The 12,452-nt window shown below is 44.3% G+C and overlaps 1 protein-coding gene across 1 annotated transcript; it reads right to left on the bottom strand.

The window, feature by feature from the left end:
• Nucleotides 1–5,225: 5,225 nt before the first annotated feature.
• LOC120711508 (beta-sesquiphellandrene synthase-like) lies at nt 5,226–12,196 on the bottom strand. Its single transcript, XM_039997070.1, has 7 exons — nt 11,928–12,196; nt 11,598–11,850; nt 10,790–11,153; nt 10,453–10,671; nt 7,669–7,804; nt 5,939–6,190; nt 5,226–5,702 (listed from the first exon to the last, which is right to left on the bottom strand). Exons 1-7 carry the CDS (start codon nt 12,156–12,158, stop codon nt 5,412–5,414), a joined length of 1,746 nt encoding a protein of 581 aa, XP_039853004.1. The 5' UTR covers nt 12,159–12,196; the 3' UTR covers nt 5,226–5,411.
• Nucleotides 12,197–12,452: the final 256 nt, after the last annotated feature.

Genomic DNA, 12,452 nt, shown 5'->3' with positions numbered 1-12,452 from the left:
GTGAATCCAGGTTAGCTCCAACCAGCAACAAACATCTGAAAACAGGATAACAACAAACCCTGAGTATACTAATACTCAGCAAGACTTACCCGACTATGGGTATACTTAGCCCACTATCTAGACATACAAAGCTTTTTGGCTCTGGAGTTTATTTTGCTGGAAAGGCTACTAACAATGGATCCTTACTTTCAAATTTTAGGTCAAGTTTAGTATAAACCGTATCAGCGAGGTTTGCCTGAATTTCTAGAGCACACATGGTAGAACAAAGAAATCCTCTGGTAATATCACAATCCAGTTCTCTTCATTCCATTCTCATTTCAAGTTCTTACTACGATGTGACAAAGAGATCAAGGCTCTCATAACCGCGAGTCACGGCGAATCGATCCGATTTAACCTTGTAAGGTGGACCTAACTCACACGACACATGCAAACCACGCCGGGCCACACGCATCAACTGTTCTCGTCATTACCACGACACCTAAACCACGCCTGCCAAAACCCGAGTGAAGGGCCCCTCACGGTGAACTCCCAGAGAACCCGGAGGCGACATACACTCCAACACCCGCCATCATTCCATTCCCAGAGTAGCAGATCGCAATTCAAGCTATCATTGTAAATCAGGTCTACAGCTTGTCGGTTTCAACTACCTCCTACTTCCGGCATGTGGTTAGTACTGTTCAATCCTCGATCAATACTGCCAACAACGGTACGGTCCTCAATCGACACAGGCGGAGGCTTACTTTCCATCCATTTCATAACCATAACCAAATCCATCTCCGCTCGGTCTCCATTTCTCTTTCCTCATTGATTCATTCTCAAGTACTTTGCCAGAAGTAACAAGGACCTATATCTCACAAGTGACAGGAATCACTCGACTTCTACCGAGTCCTAATTAAGCATTGCAATACTAACGACCTGCACACTAGTAGAGTAACTGAGGAAACCTAGGGATCATGCATCTACAGTTCCAATCAAATCCTAGAAACATAAATGCATAATAATTATATAATAAACATTGAATACCGAAATTAAGGGTTATGCTCCGGGGCTTGCCTGAGAGTAACACTAAGTCAGTGTTGGTTAGATGATACTCGCTTGGCGAGCATCTGCCTTCGGCCATGCACATCGGGATCCATCCATCTGTCTTCTGGATATGTCCACCAACATCGTCTTCGGTTTCGGCTCCAACATCACGTCCTTCATATGGTTCATCAATCGTATCTAAATGATATGCGACAATGCATATGTATGAATGCATAAAAGTGCAACACGCAAGGCATTCATAAAAGTACAACATACTAGCATAAGCACCTAGAGCTATTTAACTTAACCGTCACTCAAGCATCTCATAGGAGATGACAAGCACATCAAGCATGCCACACAAATTGACTTAAATTAAACCATTGCAAGCATCCACCATTCAGGAATTAGCCAAACCTTCTAGCCAACAAAAGTTAACATGATTCACCCAAAAAGGACATACTTGATGTATGGAACCATGCAGAAAGAATTGCTTAGCAATACTTTTAGAAAGTGAAAGATATAGCTAGGAACTAAACAAATGCAAAAACTTAACTTGAGGACATGATCTAGTAACCAAAATTTACCAACATGATGAGCTATTGATAAAGCATTCAACAATATTTTGCCAACATTTATTGATAACAAAAAGTATTTAATTTAGCCTCAACAAGACAAACTGAACAAAAATAGATTTACAAACATGCACATAGCTTCTGGTTCTGAAATTTTTACAATGAATTTAACATGCAAATAGTAAGCTACTACATATATTTCACAATTTTTGGACTTCTAGAACTGCAGATATTAAATAAACAAGCTAAAAAAAGCATTAACCATGATTAAATCAAAACATCACAGAAACAATAAACAAATAGTAGGTTAAATATTTTCCCTAAGTTCTACATGCCAAATCAAAACTAACCCAACTGGTTTTATATTTTACCATTTTTTACTATTTACTATGCATTTTCAAAGCTTGCAACCACTTAAAATAACCTTTAATCTAGAGTAAAAACTATTTAGAAACTGAAGATCAACCTGTAAGGAAAGTTGTAGATCCCAGAACAAGAAATCCAACAAATTTTAGTTTGTATTTTTCTGATTTTTCTATGATTTACTACTAATTTTCCAAAATTTCAGCCAATTTATTGCAAAAGAGCCCTTCGCAGCACTATTCATATGAGTCTATATCTGTGCAGAAAACCCCCTGGACTTGTGTCAATTGTTGCCCGAGGTCCCTGGTCGTGATTTGGAATAGAGGAGCGCACGGGGAGCTCGATTCCGGCGATGATGCTCACCGCTGGCGAGGGGAAAGAGGGGGAGGAGCAAGAGGAGGTCGAGCTCTACCCGTTGGTGGGTTCGGACGGGGTTGGGGGTGGCCGGAGAGGGGCTTCGCTACGAGGTGGGGGCGGCGGTGATGGTGCTCCGCGGCGGCGGCGCTCCGGCGAGCAAGGGAGGGCGCGGCTGGGTCGATGAACTTCCTTCGAAGGTGGGGAACGCGGCTGGGTGGTCGTTTGGGGAGGAAAGAGGCCGAAGGTAGGGGCTCCATGGCGAGCTCCGCTCGGCGGCAACAATAGCGGTTGGCGGCGGCCCTGTGCGCGCAGAGAAGCTCGGCCCGGCTCTGGGAGGAGTGGAGAGGGGAAAGGGAGGGATCGAGAGCGAGCGCCTGGGCTCGAGGGAAGGGCCTGGGGTTTGAGGGGCGAGGGCGTGACGTAGGGGTGGCGCTCGGCTGGCGATGGCGTGCGAGCAGAGCTCGGCTCGGGGAGAGGGCGAGAGTGGAGAGGAGAAAGGCGAGTTGGCTTCGCAGATGGATAAGGACGGAGTGAGCGGAGGACGAGGTTCGCCGCGACGGCTGACGTGTGGCGGTCGTCGGTGCTGTTGCCGTCGCCGGCATGGGCGCATACGGTGTCGCAGGCGAGCACAGGAAACTCGTTTGACTCGATTTTAACAAAATTTTGACCGCCCAAAACTCAAAATTTCATACTAGAACTTGAAATTTTTCTAAAATAGAAGTTGTAGAGGAAGAGAAGATCTACAACTTTAGTTTTGGGCAAAACTTGATTTGAGTCTTGGATTTGGGAGAAAATAGTGGTCAAAGCTCAGTCAAGATTTGAAATTAACTAAGCTTACATGATTTACACTAATGATCATGATTAAGTGATGATTAGTGACTAAGGCACAAAATTAACACCTGGGGTGTTACAGTGGCGGCCTGCCATACAAGCTGCAGCGACGCGGGCGGGCAAGCGGCAGAGCACCTGCGACATATCGGCGCACCCCGAGTGGGAGGGGGGTGAGCGTGGTCCATGAACCCCCGTGGATGCGTGGCAGGATGTGAGCATGGCGTGGCGCGGACGTCCTCAAGTCCGGCGACGGGCACGGCGGTGGAGGGGCAGGGTGGCGCGGCGGCCAGTAGGGCCAGGCAAAGCTAGCATGGCCGGCGGCGCAGCACAAGCCCACACGAGTAGGGCCTGTTGCGTGCGGCGGCGGGAGCAGGGTGGGCTGGCGGTGGTGTTGCGGTGTTCCGAGCGGCTCGGCACCGGAATTGAAGGGAAAGGGACCAGGGAGGCCGAGGGGCTCACCACGAACTCATTTTGGGGGTTGATTTGGGTGGAGGAGGGCCGGAGAAACGGATCGATGTGAGGGGGGCAGGGCTTGGTGGTGCTCCAATGGCGTGCGGCGGCAGGGCCACTGATTCCAGCCGATTCAACTGAGGAGCTTGGGTGAGTAGCGGGGAAGGTGGAGAGGGTGGTGAGGAAGCTCGGAGCACAAGAAATCAAAAGGGGATGGAGCGTGGTCGGCGAATTTTGGCCGGCAATGAAGTTCTGCTCGACTCGGGTGTTTCTGAGGAAGAAGGAAGAAGCAGAGATAGGGAGAGAAAGGGGAGATTGGCCGGCCTGCGCAGAAATAGGGAGGGGAGGGCGGCAATGTGGAGGAGGCCGAGGAGGGAGGGAGTCGGCCATGGACGCGGCGGCTGCTCCGCCCCTACTACGGGCCCCTGCTCGTCGGAGAGAGAGCATCGCGCCTCTGCGGGGTTCATCGACCGGCCAATATCTACTCCTCCGCTGCGGCGCGGCGGCCTCCTCTCGGCGTCCTCGGGCCCAGTGCGCTCCCCTTCGCCTCCCGTGGCACGGCGAGCGGAGGCGGCAGTGCTGCCTCCCCCTCTGTGCCAGAGGCCGACCTCGACGCAGCGGTGGAGGTAATGGCCGGGCGCTTTGGGGCCATGGGGGCGGCGAGTGCGGAGGCGAGGTATGGGCGCGGCGCCAGCGGCTCAGCCCGAGCGGCGCGGCAGCAGCGTCGCAGGCAGTGCAGCGGCTATCGGGCGTCGCGGGCACGGTGGCGGCATCACGGGCAGCCTTCTCTTTCTCTGGGTTGCCACATCAGCGCCATTTGGCATTTGACCGCCGAAAACTGGCACCACGTCAGCCGAAAACCACCTAAAACGACCACAGGTGCCAAAGTTGCGTGATATTGGAAGTTAGGGTGTCCATTGTATATGGTTTCGTAGTTGGGGGTTAAAGTTGGACAAATTCAATAGTTGAGGGGTTAAAAATGGACTTTTTCCTATTATGAACTGCCACTATTAGGGATAGTTCATAAAGTGGCTCATCCCAATAAATTGACATATTTTTTGGAGTTGTTTATTATGCCATGGACAGCCCCTGAAATATTGATTTTTGGGGATGGTCCATGTTTCGGTCCACACATGAAAATAAGGCAATTTTTCAAGAGCGCATCATAGCATGAATTCTCCCCTAAAGATCAACTTTGAGGAATGTGCAGTTGTACATATAGGTAGTAGGGGTGGATAAACCTTTCATCCACTCCTTAAAAAGGTAATGCTCCTAAAAATTATATTTGTAGTAGTGCACCTAGTGTTGGCTGATTTCGTCCAAAATTTGAACAAGCAAACAACTACATAGCCAAAGGTTGAAGTAAATGCATGGCCTGCCATGTCATCTTCTTCTGCACCCCTGCCCTTTCTTCTTTCTCCTTCCTACATGTGCCTTGGCCCTACTATGACGTAGGGCCGAACCATTACACATTCTTATCATAATGAGCACATACTCATAAAATAATTTTTTAACACACTGTTGATATTGTATCATCTTTTTTTAATCGATCAGTAATAACTATAACAAGGATTAGTAACATGGCAACATATAGAGAGGTGCATAATATTGCTTGACAAGGGAACACAGTACATGTAATTACTTCATAACATGTTTATACTTTACTCATTACAACATTTTTACTCTACCTTTAAACATTTGACTTTTGTAATTTGTAAACACAAGTCCTGTGGATTCTACTTTATTCAATATACAACTGAAGGGATTTTGGAGTATAATAGATGGGAAAAGGGCACATTTTCACTTTTTTGGTCTTCAAAATAATGTTGGCTCCACATAGAGCATTGTGATCATATCTTTAATAGTGTGGGAAAAAGTGAATGCATCTGTTTTCTTGTATATGTAGTCCACAGTCCTTGCAAAATCAACAACTGTTTTTGCGATGAGCTTTGGCTGTCCTGTTGGTGTAAGGAAGAGTTTCATCATATCCTTCCATGCATCTTCAATTAAATCTTTTATCCTCTCATATGCATCATTCATTGTTGTCCTATGTTGTAGCATATAACATTCTACAGTAGATGCATGGTGCGCCCCAATTTGCTCCCGCTGCAACACAAAAGAAAGTTATTATATAGAATTATTGTATACTCAAGTTACGCCTTTCTCGGCTAAGATACGTGCTAATTTTCTGTTATATCATATACTGTTTGGTTACAACATTAACTTTGTGCTGCATTCAATTTTATACTAAGATAATGTAGTAGTAATATGGTGCATAACAAATACACATAAAGGTTCTTTCACATGTATAAATGAGAGTGAGAGAGAGAGAGAGAGCAGACCTGTGTTGATTTAATATCATTGGACAGTCGTGCTATTGTTGAGAAGCACTTGAGAAGTTCTGGATATGTCAAAAGCCAGTCAAGAATTTCCTTCGTTATGATGTCACCCATCCCAACAAATGAAGAACATGCTACTTGGAAACCTCCAACCGTTGCTCTTGATATTTCTAAATGTTCATTGATTGTTTTTGGAACATAATGTTCGTCACGCCATTTTATCTCTTGAGAGTTTGCTCGGACCAACAACTTTAACTGCATTAAAACACAGATATGTGATTTCCATATTGTATGTTCACATGATTGTGAAGTCAAATTTAATTCTTGAACACGATCTACAATGAGTATCATAAATTCATGAAGTGTGCTATGCAAGTAAGCTAATTTATGAATTCTTCATGCATAACATGTGGAATGTTTGCTAATAAAATTCTTAGCATATAGTCATGGAAAATTATAATGGTAGTTTACTGTTTGCTTTTATCTAGCAGTTATGTGTGTAGTAGAGATGTTCATGTTTCTTTCGACTTGTGGTCATAAGGATAGACTACCAAAAAGACTATATTCATGATGAGGTAATGGGTGTGTCGATCACAGAAAAGTTGCCAAAAGTCGATTAAGATGATTTGGTCACATATCCAATGAAGTCCTACAAAGAGACCACCATTGCGTAGCAACATCTTAGGGTGTGCCAATAATGTAAGAAGATGTTGGAGTAGATCAATCCTGACATGGGATTGGAAGAGTTAGTAAAGAGAGACCTAAGAGGATGAAATATACCCAAAGAACTATCTTTGGATAGGGGTATGTTGGAATCATCAATCAGGTCACATACATTAACCATGTGGCTATGGGTCCTCCGTTTACTATTATTATTGTTACTATTATTACTACTATGCCTTTTTATCCACGAAAAAATCGCGGCTATTGAAAATAGCGTTTGGCCTTTTCTGGACGCTATTAGCGCTATAGTGCCGCTATGGCGGCGCTATGGCCGCACTATAGCGGCAGCTAAGCGGAGTAGCGTTAGCTGATTGCTGCCGCTATAGCGCGCTATTTGTTTACAAGTGATAGGAAAAAATAAAAATCTATGATAAGTTGATAACATAATAACAACCAACATAATCCATGAGTTTCTAACATAATAACAACCAACATAATCCATGATAAGTTGATACTTGATAAAATAAGTCATAAAAGCAATAAAAGCTAGATAAGTTTATAGTTTCAGGCACACAAACAGCAAACACTAAACACTAAACAACCATAAAGGCAATGAAGTAACGGGCCGCGCATGCTATTTTTGGCCTGGTAGCAATAGCGGGAAAATAGCGGCCCTATGGCGCTATTCGCGTTTAGCGGCGCAATAGCGCCAATAGCGCGAAAATTAGCAATAGCGTCGCGGCACTTGCTTCGCCCTGCTGTAGCGGCGGTATAGCGCGAAAATAGCGCGCTATTTTTTTCGTGGCTTTTTATTCTCTGACAATACGGCTTTTGTTTGATTTCACCTCTAGCCTAACTGATTAAGGCTAAACGACTTTGTTTCTATAATTTTAGAAGCAATTATAAATTTTAGAATAACCACGGTATGCAAATTATAATAATACTTTACAACAATTAAACATTATGAAAATAGAATATTCTTCCTTTTTCTATATGGATGCAAAATAGTTGTTACTTTCGCCACATGCATTTGTCATTTGTAATTAAATGAGATCAAATACAACAGTTACCAATTCTTTAAGGTAAAACACTCGGAAGCTTTTATTTGGTCCTAGTTCGTCCTCACAAGAATTGAATGTCTTCAATAAGTGCAAGTACAAATCCTTCACGTACTCTGGAAGTAGTTCTGATGCATTCTCTTCCCATCTGCATTTTTACAATACATTAGTTGAAATATTTAATATTTTGAATAGTCATAGTGCATCTCATGCATAAAGTACTGATCAAATTTCACATTATTCGGTTGTAGTGAGTAGGGTTGAAAACGGTCGGGATATATCCCGTTCCGTTCCGCTCCGATTTCTACATTTTACCGGCTCGTTTTCGTATTTTCGAACAAATTCGGAATCAATACGAAATACGGGATGTCAAATTCGAAAACGGGTCGAAAACGGTTTGCCCTGTATCCCGATCGTTTCCGTATTTCCCGTATTTGATCGGGATATCCCGTTTTCATAAATTCGAAATATCCCGTTTTTTACAGCCCAAATCCACACATCCCTTGAGGTCTTGACGGCCCAGCCCAAATCGATCTAGGGTAAATGACTCACACCACGCCCCCGCCTCCCTCCAGTCGAGTAGTCGACCAGTCCCTGGCTCCCTGCCTCCTCACGGGCGCCGCCAGGCCGCCGGCCCCTTGCCCCCTCCTCTCGGTCGCAACTTGCGAGCTGCCTCCCTGCCTCCTCTCGGGAGCCGCCAGGCTGCCGGCCCCTCCTCCGAACCTCCCTGAGACGGCCGGCGATCCTCCCTGAGACGGCCCCTCCTCTAATCCTCCCTGCGATGGCCCGCACCAAGCCTTGTGCTGCGCCGAGCGGAGGCTCGCCGTGGGCGCCGTGGGAGCCTCCTCCGGTCCTCCCCCACACGGCCGGCGAGGTCTCACCGCCAATCCCTCCTCCGGTCCTCCCCAAACGGCCGCGAGGCCTCACTGCCGACGTGCACTGCAACCACGATGGATCCGCCGCCTCGTCCGGGACGGGGCAGGGTAAAGACCAAGGGCGTCCGCCGTATTCTCGATCCGTCGCCGCCCCAGCCAGCGTCTAACTCAGGTACTGTCCTCGGCTGTGCTGTGATCTCCTAGTATGCTGCTTGTGCTGTGCCGTGCTTCAGTGCTTGTGCTGCCTGTGATCCGTCGCTGGGCAGTTGGAGCAACGTCTGGAAGCTCAGATCCATGGGTGGAGGACGAGCTATGGTGCTTTCTATACCTTGATTCCCGTCTGAATACCCCCTGCTAATCGCCAGTCACCCATGCCCATCCGGCGTCCACGCCATGGCTGCCGAACAGCGTTGAGGAGGAGGGACTCGATCCGCAGGAGGAAGATGCTACTGTTGGGCTAAGAAAATCATTCATTATTTTATTTGGGCCAAGTGTTTACACTAGTGCACTTATGTAGCCCATCTGAGCATCCCTGTTTACACTAATGGGCCATGGCATGTAGACTGTAGCTGCCTATTGCTTAATTGTCATTTGCTCATTACTTAATTTGTTCTATTTGCTCATTACAAAATTGGAGGATCTTTAGGTTTGGTGGTAATAGCTCAAACATTTCGAATGTTGTAGCAGAGGTGGGAGAAAAAGTATCATTTCAATGTGCTACCTTTCTTTAATACTCTATGATTTATATTTGTCAAGCGAGGCCGCCCCACCAAAAATTCCAAGTCAGCTCCGCCACTGGCCGTATGCTGCCTGTGATGTGAATTAGAAGTGATCTCCTAGTATGTGCTTGTGCTGTGCTTGGTAGTGGTACTGATTTTGCTTTTTTTTTGTTGCTCTTGGTAGGATCCAAGTCTGAAAGGGCTGCAACTGAAAGTGTCGCAGCTAGTTCAACTCCAGCATCATCATCAGTAAATGTCGAAACAAGCGGCAGTGGGGTTGGCAATGGCACACGATACTGGGTCGGTGTTTTCGTTTTGCCTTTCCGTAGACCGTTCGCTTTCGACACATTTCCGTTCGAATTGGTTCGTTTTCGAAATACCGTGATTCCGTATTCGTATTCGTGTTCGACTTGTTCGTTTTCGATATCGTTTTCGTATTAAAATGTAAAAGTGAAAACGGTAAAGGGCTTATCCCGACCGATCCCGACCGTTTTCAACCCTAGTAGTGAGAATAACTGTGTATTCAATACACTTGACTAACCTATCCCCTAAGACTTTGTTTACAACATTTTAATCTAAATAAAACAATTTCTAGAGATAAGATCCTAAACTAATCGAAACTAGCAATTCCCATTAGGATTCTAGAGCCAAGGTAACTCTCAACTCCCAATAAGGTGGTATTGGAAGAACCCCAATACTATTGTTTTCAAGATTGTTTGGAGAGGTGCTGCAACAGTCTCACAATCATGTACCCCCCCCCCTCCCCAACCAAAAAAAATGACAAATGGAACGTCCAAAACTCAAACGGATGGAGGGGGAGGGGAGGTGTTGGGGTTATCCCCTTCTTTTGTGAAGGGCCTGATTGTTGGGTGCCTCCCCAAAAAATATTGGGATAGGTGGTCTATTGCTATTGGAGACTGAGCTTTCTAAACCAATAATTATAGTTTTTTTAAGGATTGGGAGGGCTATATATGCTCTTTACTAGACTAATAAATTAATTAGCGCAATTCAATCTGCTGCTCCTTCATGCTTCGAACCCATTATGTGTGTTAGCTACTGCGTAATGGAGATAGCGCTTACCATGGCAGGATTTTTGCATATTTGCAATCTATTGAAAATACACACATAAATTTGTGGTGCGGTTAGACTATATGATAAAGCTACAGTATCAATCAATATGTTGTAAGGGATACTACTTGTACCTGTATATTGCTTCGGCAAGCAGCATGGCCTCCTCAGTTGTACTGTAGGTATCCATTATATCATCTAGTATGGTGATATAAGCTGTCATCTTTGTAGTTATCACTCGTGTAAGAGAATACTGTGGCTCGGAGCATGCTCCTGTCATCCAGAAATGCATTTCTACTATTCTATCTCGAATAAAGCATAAGTTTGTCTCCACATTAAGCTGCTTCCACCACCTGTAATGATGTAAAGAATATAAACACACAACATGCAATGTAATTTCTTTAAATAAAACTGTGTAGTTGAATTAGTAATGATTATTAAAAATCTACAAATAAATTTGAATAAACTTACAGTGTGACGGTTTTTAACTCCTCACAGTAAAGAAGTTGAAGAAGGTTGAAATTCAATTTTGCAAACTCTAATATGACTTCATTTCGTGCAGCCTCCTTTTCGTAAATTGGGATATAGGTTCTTGTTTCTAGTATTCTAATCCTTCGGAAGAGAGGTGTTTGAAGGGCATGGGATACTTCATCTGCTAATGTTGATTCCAAAGAATCTAATACAGCTTCAAGTTGGCTTTTAGTGAATATAATGGCTTCATCAAGTACTTTGTCCCCATGGGTCCTAAGATGTGCTGCATTATATAAACTCAAGAGAGTTTTTGTATTATCCGCAACAAATTTTCCTTCATTATCTTTGAAACTTTTGAAGACATCTGCAAAGACAATCAAATGAAAAAAATTTAGATGTTTTATCTTCAAAAGTATCCAAATTAAATACAACATTCAAAGTATCTATATATCAGTTTGGGAATATTAACAAGATCAGTTCAATTTAACTTGCATGATTTATATAGTTTGGGAATGTTTAGTAGTTAATAGTAGCTGATATCGATGTACATACATGGAGATATATGTATTGATAACAAAAGCAGTTTACTATTTGTAGTAATTGTCCTAAAAAAGTACGAAATGGAGTCAGATGAAACATGGTCAGCACGGATATCAAAATAACATGATCACATTGATGGTTTTCGTTAGTAAGATCGACAGTGCTTATTAGTATAAATTTCAGTGTGCTTGTTTGTTGTTTGATATAGTTCCTGGATACGTTCTATGATTGTCTATTTAACGTTTTCATACTAAACATGAGGCCTTACCAGATGGCACATCATAACCATTTTTCCGTAGAAGATAAAATCGTAGTGAGACTAAATTCAGATCTTTGTCATCGTACTCAGAATCATAAACAAAGAGCAACTTATCATCAATCTCATTCTCGTAGTAATTATCCAGTCCAAGCCGCTGTAGCGTGATTATTAGATCTAAGATATCTGGTATTTCGTTTGCACCCTTCACCATCTTCCTAACTTCTTCTTTTAACACTTCTGCCCTTTCTGTCATGTATGCACGCTGCACCGGATCGACAAATAAATAGTAGTTAGTTTTTGCGATCCAAGAATGTCAATGCACCTTCACTCTGATGTTACCTTAGGTGCAGTTGGCGGCTGGTATGTCAGGAAAAAATCACCCCACAGACTCGGATGGAAGGTCGGCCGATCCTTCCGCTGCCCGTGATGAACATCATTGACAGAGCAAACTGGAGGCGTCAGCGCCATCTTCTCGCTGTCAGCCTTATTAACTTGTATTATTTCTCTTGCTGATCTTTGGTTCTGCTGCTTGTAGGTTTGTTGGTGGACATCTCTGTTCCATACTTCCATTGCAGCAGTACTTATAGGGTCCGGCAGACCAGGAACTAACGTCGTTCCTATACACATCGCCAGAGGAATGACGCTTGCATGCAAGCAAATAGTGACAGCTGAACTGTACAAGTTTGCCATTACTTGTGTTCCTAGTTTTGCATGATAAACGTTTGATGTAGATGGAGGATGGATACGACAAAACAAGAGCAAAATATTATTGCCGAATAGAAGCTAGGCTGGACGCTAGTATGTGCCCGCATCTCTGTCACCATCTGAGCTCATGAACCACTAAATTAAATAAGCCTAGTCACT

The sequence above is a fragment of the Panicum virgatum genome, chromosome 6K, assembly GCF_016808335.1.
Source record: "Panicum virgatum strain AP13 chromosome 6K, P.virgatum_v5, whole genome shotgun sequence".
NCBI lineage: Eukaryota > Viridiplantae > Streptophyta > Magnoliopsida > Poales > Poaceae > Panicum > Panicum virgatum.
This window is presented reverse-complemented; position numbering and strand designations above follow the sequence as displayed.